General features: G+C 38.8%; 1 protein-coding gene and 1 long non-coding RNA gene across 2 annotated transcripts; one reads left to right on the top strand and one right to left on the bottom strand.

Moving 5' to 3' along the window:
- Positions 1-139: 139 nt before the first annotated feature.
- NIPSNAP2 (nipsnap homolog 2) lies at positions 140-15,097 on the top strand. Its single transcript, XM_054848024.1, has 10 exons — positions 140-338; positions 4,560-4,699; positions 4,778-4,823; positions 7,664-7,758; positions 9,740-9,810; positions 10,213-10,353; positions 10,773-10,804; positions 12,048-12,142; positions 13,000-13,083; positions 13,879-15,097. The coding sequence occupies exons 1-10, from the start codon at positions 253-255 to the stop codon at positions 13,941-13,943; spliced, it is 855 nt and encodes a 284-aa protein (XP_054703999.1). The 5' UTR covers positions 140-252; the 3' UTR covers positions 13,944-15,097.
- On the bottom strand, positions 2,276-7,755 carry LOC129215237 (uncharacterized). The gene is made up of 2 exons (XR_008579932.1): positions 7,472-7,755; positions 2,276-5,221 (listed from the first exon to the last, which is right to left on the bottom strand). It is a non-coding gene; the product is annotated as an uncharacterized LOC129215237 (long non-coding RNA).
- Positions 15,098-16,998: the final 1,901 nt, after the last annotated feature.

The raw sequence follows: 16,998 nt of genomic DNA, 5'->3' as shown, positions 1-16,998 counted from the left end.
TTGCTTGGGCTCTTTCTTGGTGTTTTTCGGGCGAGACCCTGAGCCGGGACTGGGGTTTCCCCACCAGCTGAGCAGCTGGGGTGGGGAGGGGGCCCTGAGCTGGGGCAGCCCGCGCATGCGCACCTGTGGCTCCCCAAGGGGCGTGGCTGAGGGCCCACAGCCCCTTCCCCGCGGCGGTGCGCCCCTCGCGTCCGGCGCCGGCGCTGCAACGCTCAGCGCCCCCCGGCCCAGGAGGGAGGCGGCCGGAGCAAGATGGCGGCGCGAGTGCTGCTGCGGCGGAGCCTGGCGGGAGCCAGCGCCGTGCCGCGTCTCCCGCCCAGCGGTGGCCTGGCCCTCAGGTGAGCCCTGAGAGGGTGAGGCGGGCGGGAGAGGGCTGTCGAGGGAGGCTGGAGACGGAGCCGACGCCGCCCGCGCCTCCCCTCGCCCCGCCGCGTAGACGACTCCCCCCTCCCTTCCCCCCTCTTTCCTGACTGGAAATGGCGCACCGCTCGCCAGAGCAGGTAGCGGGCCAGGCCCGCGGCCCTCCCGTGGGGCGGGGAGTGCGACCCATTCGGGGTGTTCTTCAAGGTCATGGGTCCCAAGGCCAGCCCCTTCCCCTTCCCTCCCCCAAGTCCGCCCCTAGGTGGGGATGATGGCTGTGCCGTTGGCCCGCTGCGCCGCACCCCTGCCCTGCCCCGCCGGGGACGGAGTGCCCGCCACCCCCTGCCGCCTATTCCACGGGCTCAGGCTGCAGGGACACCCCGCCCCTACAGGCAACAGGGTGGCTGTGCACCCCACGGCCACTTATCGCCGGGTGTCGGGCTGCACAGCCACCCTGCACACGCGTATTCCTGGTGTTGGGGTGCATGGCTGAACACGCAGCAACACCCCTTGGTGTCAGGACACACAACCACTCCATGCTCACGGTGCCAGGTTGCACCCCTACCCAACATCCATGTTTCCCCCACTGTCAGGGTGCATGGCTGCGCACACCAGCATCTTTCTACCTTCATGATGCACGGTTACACATGGACCCCAGCATGTGTGTGCACCCCTTGGGTGTCAGGGCACATATATTCATACTTCCCTTAGGAGCTGAGATGTGTGTACACATGCATGCAACCCCCAGGTTTCAGGGCACACGCACAGACACGTCCATCGAGTTTTGGAGTGCAGACATTTGCATGCCCACATGTCTGATGCGTAAAGGGTCAGACACCTCCTGGATGGCCAGGGTGCACACACGTGTCTTGGGTATAGGAGGCAGGCACACATGCTCCCTGGGCGTTGGAAACACAGATGCAGCCAAGCAGGGATGGATCTACACAGATTTTTCCCTCCCTTTCTTTGAAACAGGGAAAGCTGCTGTCTCAAGCCTCAGAATGGGCAGTAGTCCTTGTGCAAGACTAAAGGCATCACTGCAAGCAGCTGTTTAAAACAGGAGCAGGAAGAGTTGTGGAGGATATGTTGGTTTCAAATAAACTTTGACATCTGTTTAGACCACGGATCAAAAACTTATCAATTATAGACAAGTTGTTTTTCTTTCTCTTCCAGGCAGACATGGGTTTCTACAAAATCTAAATATTTGACTTGGTATCTCCCAGCCAGTTTATATTTTGTGCTAAAGTAGAAGCTAAGTGGGGTAGAAGTGTTCTCACCATCGATTTTAATCTAAGGAAGCTATATAGTGTGTTCACCCACTGTGAACTTTTGTGTTCACAGCCCAGTCTTTGTAGCAAGAAAGCTAAGCCCATAGGTAACATTTGTAGGCTAAGAACTCGCTAGCAAAGTCAAGCAGTGCCTTAAAGAGTGCATGGAAACTCTTTAATAAGTATTGTTCCCAGAAAATAAATTGCTAAGTGTGATGGTAATACCATATAGCATGTTTACATTCATTCTATGTGTATATTCACATTGTCATTAGTGGTATTTGGGTTTTGGAACAATTTGGATCCAATATCTGTTTTACTTGGAACAGGTAGTATAATATTGTGGGGCATAATGTTAACAAGCTAGTTAAAAGTAGTCTTTTGGATGATGGATTAGTTTTGAACTAATTTGTGGTTGATGCTTAAAACTAGCAGTCCAAAGACATGAATTTAGTCCCTACTCTTCCAGAGCTAATTTTGGGTACATATTACCCAAACAAGTGAACCAGTAATCAGTTCAGGGCTTCTTGATTTGTGGGTATCTAGATTGACACCAGTAGTGTAGGACTTCTCTGAGGATATGGATTAAAAATAAGGCCTTAGCATCTCAGATTGGGTGCACTGCCTATCTGTTTTAATAAACTTCAGCTGTTACCATTCTTTATTATAAGTAAAGTGTATATTTAGATGGATATTCATGATTTGTTAGTCATTGTTCATGAGGAGCTTTACAATTGCTGGCTAAAAGATTTTACATAAATGTAAAGTATTACTCATTTCATTGTATTGAAAATTAAATATTCCTTCATTTTTAGGTGCAGTTTAACATTCAAGTCATGAGACTCCTAATAGCAGAGGAATTTGCTTTTCAGTATTATCCTTGTAACTCCAGCTTACTCTTGCTGCTGATAAAGCTGGTTCACAAAAAAGCAGCATGATTATTTGTCTCTTTCAAAGTTTGCTGCAAACAATAATCCTCATAGAGGAAGGTTCTAAATATTAGTTTGATAACTCTATTTGATAAAGGGGAGGAAATGGCAATAGTTTACAGATCTGAGTTGCAAAAATGAGTACTGCATGACAGGGCTTGAGTTCTATTTCCTAGAGCCCTGTTTGCTGTCCAGTGAGCATTAGTGCTTACTTTAAGGGAACTTTTTAAAACAACTTGGATTCATTAGATGGTGTTTACCCCCTGTCATCTGGGGCAGCTTGTGCTCCTGTGACACCTGATGTAGGTGTGACAACACAACTGCAGTCACCTGTGCCTCACCTCCTCCAGCTGAGATCAGAGATACCTCTACTCCAGGCAGCTGCATACCTTCTATTCTAGCAACAGCCTTATCGTGGAGTGCCCTTTTAAATGCTTGTACTGAGGAATAGCTGCTTAGCTTTCAGCACGCTAACATGTTTGTGTTTGCCTTGGACTAAAGAAGGCACTACTTTCAATAAATACACAAGTATTTATTTACCAATTACTTCTTAACATTGAAAGTTATCTCAGCTGTAGTTGTTCTTTTGATTGTTAGTATTTCGCTGCTATGAAATGCTTTTCCTTTCTTCCACCTTGCTTCCACAGAGTGAACCAGTTAATTATGTTATTTTCAGACATTGGCGCTGAAAGGTTGCTTATTGAAAAACACTGCTAGTGTGAACTACTTTTGTGTGATACAGACAGGCATGTTCATGAAGATACTTTTCACAAAGGAAATTCAGATTTTGTTCCCCGATTTTTTTTCTTGAATGACTGTCACAAACTTTTGATGTCTGGAAGACAGCTTTATAGCTGAAAATTGATAGTTATCTTCTGGATCTCCTAGTCAGTAATTAAGGGTGAAAAGTTGACTTCTGAGGCAGGAAAAGGTTTAAATTTCCAGCTGTAGTGCCACATTTTTAGTACATCAAAAATATTTTAGTATTTCAGAGAAACCCCATATCAAAAAGAGGTAAATTGAAGGAATTGCTTCTTATGAGAAAGAAGAAAAAACATTTGAGCTTGTGGTCCCCTGAACCTTGTAGAGAATCAGTTAAATACATCAGCTTTCTTGTACTTCTGCACAGTTTTTGGTGAGACTTACCTGGAGTGGGGGATGTCTTACCTGGAAAAGAGAGGAATAATTCCTTTAACACATCATTTTATAGAAGTACAGTTATCAATTGTAATGTTTTGTGGACTCTGTGGTGTAAAGGGAAGTGATATTATTTTGGAAGTGTACTTGCAGAAACTGCATAAAGATTAGATAAAAAGAGACAGTGAAGTTCTTCTGTTTCAAAGAAAGGGAAATCATGAATGTTGTACAAAGAATGTGGATCTGTACCCTTACATACTATAGTTGCCAGAATTTGGATTGAAATATTTGCAGGCTGTTTGTTTCCTGCCACTCTTTTTTTTTTTTTCCCCCAAATTAGGCTTTCATTATATTTTTTCTCTTTAAAGATGCACCATTTAACTTTTCCTTTTTTAGAGCTATATTTAAGCAACATAGGAACATATGGCTGTTACTTTCCTATTTACACTGCACAAATTTTTCCTTACGCACACTTTTTGCTCTTTTTCACTCTTGCCTGTGTACATAAGGACAGATTCAGCCTTCTTGAGCAAAGCCACTTACTAAAAAGGAGATAAATAGGCAGAAAAGCAGCTATCCACCCATTCCCATTCGTGTGCACAAAGGATAAAAGTGCATAGTGAATGGTTAACTGTTCAGTTCTGTATCTACTAAAATGGTTTGTGAGAGAGTAGATCTTAGTGGGGAGAGAACTGCCTTTACCTTGCTAGGAAGTGGCTCAGTGGAAAGTTTTAGTAATAGACATTATATGTAACTGTGTGTTATGATACTGTTTGCATTCAACTTGATTGTGCCTATCTTCCCTGCATTGTGGGCATTTTCAATTCACGCTCAGTGACAGTATAATGTACTTGTTAACATGCAGGGGGCTGGTTTCTTCAGCTAGCAGACCTCGTGAAGACAGTTGGTTAAAATCGCTGTTTGTTCGCAAAGTCGATCCAAGGAAAGATGCTCACTCCAACCTTCTAGCCAAAAGAGAGACCAGCAGTCTGTATAAACTACAGAGTGAGTGATATTTTTATATTTAACATTACCATTTCTTTACTCTGTTTCTGCATTTCTCACGTAATGTTGTTATTTCAGTTCACAACGTAAAACCAGAATGTCTGGAGGCCTACAACAAGATTTGGTAAGTGTGCGTACTATGTTTTCACATTTTAGACATGTTGGTTTGATCACAAGTTGTTCTGAAAACTGGCAAATATCGTAATTACTTAGAGGGGAGGTGAAAAAATTCTGCTTTTACTTTCAGCTTATGGTGTTAAATAGATCATACTATTCTTGGAGAGAGATATGATAAAAGATACTTTACTCAGTTCACTCCCTGCCTTCCCTCTTGGGGGTGTCATTTTCCTAAGCTACATCTTGGGACGATGCCTTTTGTGAAAACATTGATGACATTTGTTGGAACAGCTCTCCCCCTTCCCTTAGTTGTCTTACAATTGCTGGTCCTTGCTGGTAGATCCTGGTATGCTAGTGTGTCCCACTCCAGCTGCCATGTAGGAATATGTTGAGGGTGGTTATCGTCTGCATACAGGAAGGAAAAGGGGAGATCACCGGTAAGTAAAACTACACGCCAGTATTAAAGTATAACTTTGAGGAGATTTTAAAAACCCAGGGGCTGACTTTCAGCTCATCGATATCTTACTTCTACAAAAGTGATGTTATTGAGATCTACTCTTAAAGAGCTATGCAAATCCTTGGATACGATCTTTGCACTGGGGCGATATCCTCCAAAGGGAGCGGTACTGTTACGGATTTTCCAAAAAGTTACAGCTTTATAAAATGTATGTATAGTAACGTTCAAAATTTACTAGTTAAGGGTGAAATTGCAGATATATTAGTCCTATTCTACCTACATAATCACTCCTCTGGAGCCAGAAAACTGCCTTTTCAAGAACTGAATGTTTAAATTTGGAAATGTCATGAGCCTCACATGTTTTGAAACAGCAGGGCTTTCTCACTGACCGTGATCATGTTGTCAGTTAAATGAAACATTCTTAGCATAATGATACCCTACTGCAACCAGTTTTTAAAGTGTGGTGTATTGGTGAGAACACCAGCTGGGCTGGAGGGTCGGGAGGAAGTTCTCAACTCCCTGTTTATGTCCTTGACTCTGTTATTGGTTTGCTGTACAGCCACAAGTGGGTCATCTAGCATCTCTCTGCCTTCATGTGTTCAGCTTTGAAATGGGGCTGGATAACCCAAAACTGTTTTCCTTGCTATAGAAACAGAAATCCACTAGAATAACATTCAATCATAAGGTATTTTTAACCTTTTTGTTTAAAAAAATGTATATACACAGAGAAGCACTATGAGCATTCAACCAGCTTTCTGTTTAAAAGCTCAATATAAACATGTCCAATTATACAAGACAGGGAACCACTTCTCCACCTTATCTCATGAGCTACCTAAATGTTGAGTGAAAGCAGAAACTTTTATTTTCAAGGAGACAGTAGCAAAGAAAGAAACTGCTGAGAGCAATCAGATGAAGTCTGTGTGGTTAGATTTATTCTTTCCAAACCAAAGCCAGTTTTAAGTATTGCAGGGAAGGAGAAAAGAATGGAGTAATAAAAAAAAAAAATCTAAGACACTCTGCACTTCCTTTCTTCCTCTCCCTAAATTAAATGTGAACAGGTTAATTCCTTATTCTGAATCAAATCAGAATAAGGATTAGTCATCATGTATTAATAAAGAACTAATGTAATGAAGACAATTATAAGAGTTTATGAATCACTGTGGTTAAAGACCCCTTCTGAAGAATTAGGAACAGTTATTTTTTAAAAAGAAAAAGATGGTGTTAATGTCTATGAATGATAAGGTATTCTGTGGGGGGGTGTTTTATAATTTGCAACAAAATATATTTTAGGATTATTGCGGTAATAATTTAACATTCCTGTTTAAAGCTGCTTTTCTAGGATCTCATTATGCTTTGCAAAAACAAACCAGTGGTGAAACATCCTTGAAAACATCCCTGGAGAGTCATTCTATCATATTATTTATGCTATGTAGTGAGAAATTGTGGGGTACAAATTGGTAGTGAGATTTGCTCAAAGTTGTCTAGAAAGTCAGTCACAGAATCAAGAGCAAAACTCGTATCTAATGACTCGCAGCCCAAGACCAGCCTACTTTCTGTTATTTGATACTGTGCAGAGACTCATTGCCTATAAGCCAAACTGAGTAAGAGGGGTAATTATTCAGGGAAAAATATTAAAAGGCAAAGTTCAACTAGACTAATTGACTTATTCATCAAAGTACAGTGCAATGAAAGCTGTCTTAACCAAGTCAGCAATTGGTAAAACTTAATTTCCTAATGCTAATGTAGGCCACCTTTAAAGTTTGAAAAAATATTAGAAATAGTGAAATAGAAATTCTGTGTTGGAAGTATTTTAAGGCAGTTTTACTGTGTGTTTTAATGGATAAGTTACCTCAAACTATAACTACTTTCTGAAATGGTAGAAAGCAATAAGGCTGCATACTATGAAGTACAGTCATCAGTTGATCTATCAAAATAGTTGTTTTTATTCATTCAGCTTAACAGAATTAATAGCATTGTAACTGGTAGAGAAGACTGTCCTTTCCTATTTTTGTGTATTCTACCTCCCTTGATAAAGAAAAGCTTTTGCTAAAGCAAATCACCCATGTAGTTAGGGTGCATTTTCTGTAAGTGAGACATTCTGATATTTATTTTCCTAATGCGTTGGATAACTTACTACATCGAAAGAATTCTGCCATGCTGTGTATTTGTCATACAGTCTAAGAAATGGTAACACTTACCTTAATTTTTCTTAGTGTTGTAGCTATCTTTCCCCTGTATAGCAGATTTTTGTATTTCAGCTTTCTCTTCTGAAAAGTAGAGCTTGTGAATTTTCATACCATAATGATAAACGTGTGGTGATTTGTTATACATATCAACTGTAGCCTCCCTAAAGGAAATGCAACATAGTGTCTGTATTCCTTGTTTTCAAGTCAAGAGGTGCTGCCAAAGATTCATGAAGAAAAACACTACCCATGTGCACTGGTTGGGACTTGGAACACGTGGTACGGAGAGCAAGATCAGGCTGGTAGGAGATAGAAGTACAACAGAATGTAAAACCATACAAGTGAAACGTGTGCTTGGCAGGTTTCTTCTCTTTAAATCATCTCTGTTGACAGTAAACCTTTAGCAATGTATACAGTGAGGGTGTGTGTGCATCAATTATCAGTAGCCATATTAACATTTACAGTGCTTGCTTTTTGTCTTGTTGAGTTTGACAGTGAAGCATTAATTCCTAAAATTTGTCCTGTTGTTAATACACTTTCATATTTTCCAGGTGGTAGATTAACAGTTTTAGGAAAAGCTTGTAAAACGTGGTCCTGTAATATTTTGCAGGCAGAGATCATGTTTGTGAATATTTAGGGTAAAGGCAAAGGCTTACAAAGACAGTTTATCTTGCATTGGCCAGTATCAAAGCTCTACTCAGACTTTCATACTTCAATTCCTGTATGATAATGAAATGCAAATCATTCACGCCATCTGAAAAAAATGATTGCATTGTAAACTCAACAATAAGCTAGGCCTTTACTGGAGGAAAGTAAAATTATTTCTGTTCATGTTCATATAAAGATACTGCCTAACTATGCAGATTCAAAATATACTGGAACTAGGAATTACTGAAGAGCTGCTACAGAGGTGAACTACAAAGAGTCTAGTGCAGAGAGAAAACCTGAAAAAATTCCTAGTCTCTGGGAAATTGAAGGAATGGGAAGCCATGAATACAGAGTGGTGTACTGATACTTGTTATGTAGTTTGTTATGTAGCTCCATTGTTAGAGCTATGCTAGTATCAATGTCATTGCTTTGTTATTGAAAAATATACTCCTGTACACATCAGTTTTTCCTGCATTCACAGCATATTGCAATATTGACACTGAACAAATGCAAAGAAATAACAGTAGATAAGCCAAACAATGTCTGAAAAACAATTCTAAAAGTTGAAGGCAAATTGAGGAATGAAGACAACTGAAATGAGAATATCTTAGCCAAGAGTCATTCGTTGCTTTTGTAATGTATTAACACAGACTGTATCTGTAATTGTATCCATAGCCTGCCTTGAAAATGTTATTGCAACAGTTCTAGCAGTGTAATAAAGCAGATTATGGAGTTTTGACTTGTTCAGTACTTGTGCCCAGCCTGTGTTAATATTAGCTGGATATATCAAATTTGCCCTGGGGATAAGACAGCAGAAGCAGGCGCACTGGATGAATCTGCTATCATAGTGAAGTGCCTTACATTAGTCTCCAGTTCGCTCTCCTGGAAAAGGCACAGGACTGCTTTAGAGGAGAGAAAATAGCTTTTGTGAGTCTTTGAGGTGAAATATTGTTGCCTTGCTATATTAAGTGCTTGTAAATAAATTTTGCTATGATTTATTAAAGGGATTTATTATGATTTATTAGAGAATGCTTTGAAAAACCTCAGATGTAGATACTTGTTCCGAAGTTGTTTTTATGGGGAAAATCCTAGCAAATGTAACAATTCTAGCATGTTCAGATATCTTCTGCTTTTTTTAATGTAATATTTACGTCAAAATAACATTTGCATCATTTTTCATATCTTACAGAAAGTGTGTTGCTCTTCGTGCTTGAGTAATTTACTGAACTAAAAAGTCTAGCCCTCTATTGCTTTTAGATGAAATTGGTATAAAATACTTTTTAAGTCATCCTCTTAAATTGAATTTCAGTTTCAACTACAGTGATGTAAAGTCATCACATCTTACTAGCATGGCAACAAAAAGTCCTTTCAGAAATTTCCCTGTTATCTTCAGAGTAGATTGCAAAATTTTCAAAAAAAAAAAAAACCCTTTTCAAAAAGCAGATGATTCCACTATTCTGAAAATGCTCGAGTGTGTAGTGCTTTGTTTATTGAAAATCTATTTTTAAACCTGTTACCTGATTTCTAGTTTTGTATAATACTGTAGTATGAAGAGCATTTTATATTGTGATATTCCATAAGATTTAGCACTGGTCTGTGACATCCCTGAAAAAAACTTCCTTTTTTCTGTTTCAGTTCATCTGTGGAGATATGAGGGAGGCTATCCAGCCCTCAATGAAGTCATGAGTAAACTCCGTCAAAATAAGGTAAAATACATCAATTTTGTTAGAATTGGTTATTTTCCTCAGAGGATAACAAAGAATACACAGAGCAAAAACCATATTTGGATACCCGCTTTTACCTCAATATCTCAGTGCTTCTTGTACAAACTTAGAAAGCTCTTTGGAAAAGGGCTTATATTCAGAAATACTGGGGTTTAATACCTGAATACTTTATGAAACACACGTAGTGCTGTGTAAAAGTGCCAGTCGAAAGTTTCAAATATGCCAGGGGAATTTAGATGCCTTTACAATTTAAAGGATTTCAATGTCCCCAAACTCCAAGATAGCATTAAAAAAACCAAAAAATCTAAATGACTGTGTGGTATACTGCTTTTTGTTGTTGAAACATAATATGCAGTTTGACAGTGATCACATTGGTTTTTTTAGGAATTCACAGAGTTTCGCAAAGAAAGAGGTAACATGCTTCTCTCGCGCAAGAACCAATTATTGTTGGAGTTTAGTTTCTGGAATGAACCTGTTCCCAGAGAGGGGCCTAATATTTATGAACTGAGATCCTATCAACTTAGAGTAAGTTTAAATTTTTATTTTTTAAGCTCTATGCTGTCGTAAAATGTTCAAAGCATGTTTATACAACGTAGATGGAAAACAGACCTCATCTTAAAAATCTGGTTCTTATCAAAGCTGATGTCTGAGTCATTGTTGCTCTTGAAGTGTGGGGTACAAAATGAAGGCAGGCTCCAACAAGATACTAATATCTGCAGGGCTGAAACCCCTGTGTTTTCATTTGAAGGAAACTTCAGGCAAATGACTAAGAAGTAATACAGTAAGTAAACAGAGTAATTACAGATGATTATAATATGCTTATCACTTAAAGGAAGTGATTTTGTTAATAAATACTGTTTTCCATACATAAATGTTGTGAAAACTGTTCAAATATTCTAACTTTCTTTAAACTACACTTTTAACAGTCTGTTTTGGTTTTGTAGCCTGGAACAATGATCGAGTGGGGAAATTACTGGTAAGTGTTGCTTTAGCACTTGTGTTCTCCTATTTGAGAGATGTATGTTTAAAAATCTTGAAAGGGAGGTGGCAGAATGGTACCAAAGCATTTCAGTCACCCAGTTAATGGCCTGCTTCTGTACTTATGCAACTTGTAAGATAGTTCTTTGACCTCTTATTTATCCTTTGAGGAAAGAAGGAGGAATTCTGTGTGCAAACAATATTGTGGGCTCTGTGGTTTGGCTTTCCTTCACATAACCCTTTTAGTTTGATGTAATACAGCAGAAAACCTTTCTTTTCCGCAGAAAGCACTGCTCAGTGAAGGGTGGTGGTGAACTCCTTGAGACTATGTTGATCTCTCACAACTTTCACAAGACCACTGGAAGCTGACTTAGTTTAAATGGCTAAGTCTTTGCTCTCTTAGTCTTCAGAAGTCAAGTTGCTGCTTGAAGACCTATTGAGCAGCACATTTGTATTTTAATATATGGGTTAAAAGCATTTGAGTCAGTCTTGAGTATATGCTTCTGATTTTGTTTTATTTAAAACCAGTGTAAGCTTCTTTCAGTTTACATTCACTAAGTCCATGCAGCTCTAATGGTTGATAGTTAAATAATTTGGAGTATTTTCAATTGTTGTGACAAAGGTGAGGACTTGGATTGTTAGCTGTGTCATTGCCATCAATATAATTTATTTAATTACAGTAATGTGAATAAATTGAATTTAGAATTTTTATAAAATAGGCCTATCTATAGTGGTAGCCAGTCTGTTTTAGAAACTGCAATGGATTTATACTTACACAACAAATCATGGAGTGTTGCACAGGACAGCTGCAAAGCAAAGGTCCATGTGAATAAAAAAAGCTGTGTTCCACTACCAAAAAATCTATGGTAAGTGAGTGTGGCAAAGATGATATGACTGAAACTCAAGGATTTAATTTCAGAAGAACCTGCTATAAAAATGTCCTGCCGCTTCACACTGTTCCAGCAGATATTGTTATACTGGATCTAATGTTGAAGACAAATAATGATTAATGCACAGTCTAGTGAAACTGTAAGCCTCCAATTTTAACTCATTCTAACAAGATATATAGGTATATTTTAATAATTAGTGTATTGTGGATTGCTTTCTCATTTTTAATTACTGAAGTGTACTGTAAATGGTGTTTAACATTTGGGTTTCCTTGCAATTCTGCTTTCCTTTCAGTTATCACTTATTTTCTACCCAGATCTGCTGTTTTTAAAGGCTACTTTGCTTTTTTGTAGGGCTCGTGCAATTCGTTTCCGACAGGATAATAATGAAGCAGTTGGAGGATTTTTCTCACAAATTGGGCAGCTGTATATGGTTCATCACCTCTGGGGTAAATTTGTTTGTGTTCTCTGTTTTTTTTCTCACTGAACCAGCCCCTAACAGACTGTTGACTTTGCCCAGGGGACAAGGTTTTTACAAAAGGCAAAGGAATATCTTAAGAGACTTTTTTTGTTTTACACCAACAATGTTGATTTTCGTAATCCCTGTATAGGTAACTTTATTTCTCAAACAAGCAGGCAGAAGTTTGAACATTTCATGTTTTGTTCCGTTTCCATCAACAGTTTCTCATGGCTCGTTCTTTATTAGGGAATACTTGTTTGCTTTCAATAACATGATCATGACAAGCCATGTCCTGCCATCTCTTTCCTCCATCCCCATTCATGCTGAAGTCAAGTTTTTATAGTTTAGTTTCACGCATCGCATATACCACACCTACAGAAAGGAAAGTGAAGCATTTATTTATGTTACTACATCACGGTGTTTTGGCTTTCTCTGTGTGTTAGCCTCCACAAATGCTTAGCTACTTTTCACGTTAGGATTGTTTCAATTTGCAGACACTCATCATCTAATATTTATTTTAGAAAATATACAGTATTATCTTCATATCTCAACAATTCAGAATATTATATTCCAGCATTAGAATTCTGACAGCACTCATGTAGAACTGTAGTCTGTTGCATTATCTGTCTTACCTGTGTCTAAGACATTCTGTGTCTTCCCCAGTTCCTTCTGTTTGCCGTTGGTTTGGGAGCTTTTCCTTTTTGTAGAGAACAACTTCTGACTTTTTTCCTTCCCAGTGTTCGCAGCCTCCTAATTACGCACTAGAATACTTGTAAGGAAGCTATTCACATATAGAAGGAAAAGAGGTTGCTTCTAAGCTTTGTGCTTGTTCTTTTTCCTCACCAGCTTACAAAGATCTCCAAACCAGAGAAGATATAAGGAACGCTGCATGGCATAAACCTGGCTGGGATGAACTAGTCTATTACACAGGTAACCTATTAACTTCATTGGAATGCTGGAGGTAGACTTTTGTGCATGCCATCTTTTTTGTTCTTCACTACATTGCACAATGATAAAAGTTTTGTATCTCTGGTGTGTCTGTGTGTCGGTTTTCCTACTGTAAGGGAAAGGAAGGACATTTCACTAAGCTGTAAAGTGAATTTTGCAATTGATCATACAAAATTGGCAAAGTTGCTAATTGCTGAAAAATTGCTACATTAATAGTAAATTTTTATACGAGCACATCTCCTGTAGAAGAATAGATTTGTGTAAATGCTTAAGTTTGTGCCCAAAACTTTAGGGAGCCAATAGTGAAATTTGTCTTTATATTAAATTATTACCTCTAATATTTCATGAAATACAGGAACCTTGTTAAATGCATTCCTTTGAAAAGGGAATTTAGACTTTGGAACTAGAAGCCAGGAAATCTTTGAGATCAAAGATAGCTTTCATAACAAAACTCACAAAAGTATGCTAAGCATGTTGGATTTTGGTTCCATAGGGTATGTTTCAAAGGAACTATACCAGAAAAAATGTGAGGTAATTTTCATTATGATGAAAAGGAATAGGAATATTTATCTTCAAAGGGGCAGACAGATTATATTAAAAATCACTTGTTCTCAGAACTACTATGCTTCAGTTACAGGAATGTTGGTGGTTACTGATGATTTGGCATGCACTAGCTAGGAGAGTAATTTGAAGACAATGATATCTGTTCAAACTGAGTGTGCACAACAGCTAATGATCTCTGTTGGTGAAATTAAACCCTGTCTCAATTTTTTTCAGTGCCCCTTATTCAGGAAATGGAGTCCAGAATCATGATACCATTGAAGATTTCTCCGCTTCAGTAAAGTCACTGATTTACTTGTGCCTACATAGATAAAGTGACAAGTATTTGTCTTAAATTAATTTATGGTATACATTGTATATCATAGTCTGAAATATACAAGTACTGTATTGAGCTTATAAAAGAGACCTCTTTTCTTCAGAATCTAATGACCTTTTGTTCTTAGGATTGTACCAGGAAAAAAAGAAATACAGGACTGTAATTAAAAGGTTGGTTAATTGTAAACAACTACAAAGACATACATGAGTTCCTCTGTGAGACAGCTCCTCTGGTTAAGTATGGTGTACAGTATTTAATATCTTCTGCTACATAGGCAATGCCCAGTGTTCAGTAACAGCAACAGAATGGAGCGTTACAGTTGCTGTGGCCTTTGCATAGCATTGTAATGACTGCAGATTTTAAAAACAAACGTGGGAGTTTTGAAATTAGAAGCTCTGAAGCCCTCAGGCAGTTCTGAAATACACCTGGCTTTTCTAGCAGGCCTGAAATCAGTAAGTAGCTCTAAAGTAACGAATAGGCAGTCATTAATTGAGGATAACATGGTTTGTGAGGTGATAGCTTATGGACAGAGAATAGGGCATTCTGTTTTGCAAGGACTCTGAAGCCTGTTGAAACTAACCACACGTTTGTGTAGATGTCTACACCTAAAATTAATTTTTTGAAGTATGACCTACAGTTTTCGAGGAGATACTGACAAGATGTGATTGTCTGAACTTTCTGCAGGGAATCAAGTTCAGTTAAATACATTTATCTCTACAACGAACTTGGAAGTCTAGGAAAAGGGGTTTAATTTAATAAGCAATCATGACTTCAGACATATGCTTGGTCGGGTGTTTCACTAACTGTACAGTAGGTACTTATGAATTGACGTGTGAAACTGGCGCATGTTGAGTCAATAGGATTGGCATAAAGCGGTGTACCATTATGTCCAGTTCTATTTTGGTTTCACTTTTAGACTAGAATATATCAACACTTTTGGTGTCTGCAATGATGTGAACATCCTGTAAGTGGAAAAAAAAATATTCTTTCTCTAAAGTGGCTACAAGAATCAGTGTAACACACAGAATGTACAAATCAGTTACTGAATGTCCAGTTTGTACATTTCAATAAGTTTTCAGGAAGAACATATCAGCCAATAAAATCCTTTTAATTTTCACATTTTACTGGCAACTTATATGTATTGCACCACCTGTGTTTTCTCTTCTCTTTCTCTCATCTTGCAGTGTTTATTATTGAAATTTTGTGTAACTGCATAGAGTATTTCAGCTTAGTTAGCCAGTGTCACGCCTCTGTGTCAGGGACAGCATTTCCCAGTATTCTGCTCTCCTTCTCCAAAATGAATTTACAATATCTCCATTGCATCCCATTTTGCTAAGTGTTCTAGAGGTCAGAAGTGCTGTGGTGATTAATACAAAATATTTTTCCTTTCAATTTTTCTCCACAATTTATACTTAGTTTTTCAGGTCTGATTTCTTCTTTTCTTCCCATGTGAAATACACAGCACTCTTGCCTTCACTTGAATTTCATCTTGAAAAAAGACAATATTTGATCTGATTCTTGTCCATTTTCATATTTTCCTCCTGTTGTCAACTGATGATGGGATTTTACTGAGTAAAATTCTGTACTGTGTTAGCTTAAAGTTCTCAGCTTGGCTTACTCAGTGGGCGTCATTTTAGCTGTTCCTTCTTATAAATCAGTCACGAGCAATACTATCATCTGGGACTGTCCTTTTTCCAGACTTTTGGGACTATTGTTTAGCTGCAAAAGGAGAAAAAAAGGGTGACAATATTGGCTTCCCGTCTTTGTTATTTCTCCCAGTATCCTCCCACATTTTGTGTTCCTAGAGAATTGTCCTTGTAACTTACCACTCATAACCAGCAATCTCAGTCAGAGACAATATATTAATTTGCATGAATAAGAAATCTAAGGAATGACTGGATGTGCTGTGGGGTGACATCATACAGCACAAGTCTCTTCAGTCTTGATACACTACCTAAGATCTGAATTCCCACTAGTGTTGTCATGTATTATGAATGTGCCTCCTGTCGATCTGAGCTTCAAACTCGTGCTCTGGCTATCATCAGAGAGAGATTAGTTCCTGTTATTTCAGTTACAGATAACTATGTAAACTCAACGAACATAACACAGTAGATAAATAAGTAATGCCAATCTTCTTGCTTCCCTTTGCCTGAGCCCTTTCTAAAGATGGTTTTCCCCTGAAAGTTCAACACTGTTGTGATTTTTCCCTCTTAATTTCATGGCCAAGTCTGCCTTCCTCCTTAGTATTTCATTGCTAGCAATACTTTTGTATTTCTTAGAGCAGAATTTGTAGAGTTCAGAACTGAAGTCACTTTCTAGTGGTTGGAAAGTGGGGAACAATGCCTGGAAGGGTCTCTGGTAATTATCAATTCTTGTTCCACTGAATGAAGACACAATTAAAACTCATTTAGTTGTCCAGTAGTCTTCCTAGAAAGATCTGCAAACTGTTCTTTTAAGAAGTCCCCTCATGCAAATTGAATATATAACTTAAAGCAATTCTGCCTCACTGAATAATCTTATTAAAATAAAAAGCTTTTTATGAAGCGGTGTGCCTCCCCATGCTCTTAGCCAGGAGACCCACCTGAAGAGAAGATACTACTTGCCTGATGTGCTACTCCAGATTTTGCTCTACTGTGATGGGATACGTTCAGGTAAATGGGTAGCTTAGTTGTAAAATTGAAACTTCCCTCACGCTTTTTTATTCCCTCCTATTTTTTCCCAGTATTTTACAGACAAAAGAGCTTAGCCACCCACTAAGCTAAGTAATCCTTTTGGTACCTCCTGGACTAGAGGTCAGGCTTGATATTTGCCCAGTGGAAGGGGGGTGGGTTTTTTGGGTTTTTTTTTTCAAACCAGTCAGACCTAAAGAGCTCTTGTGAAATCATTGGCGCAACGCCATGTTTCCATAGCACTCAGACTGGCAGAAGATACTGCTGTGAATGTTAACATCTCTGTGGCCTGGAGCCTCCTGCAGGGTCTTCTGACTGTGGCATTGCTGAAATTACATATGCTTGAAGTGA

This window comes from Grus americana, chromosome 19 (genome assembly GCF_028858705.1).
Source record: "Grus americana isolate bGruAme1 chromosome 19, bGruAme1.mat, whole genome shotgun sequence".
NCBI lineage: Eukaryota > Metazoa > Chordata > Aves > Gruiformes > Gruidae > Grus > Grus americana.
The sequence above is the reverse complement of the archived record's forward strand: the minus strand, read 5'-3'. Positions and strand labels throughout refer to the sequence as shown.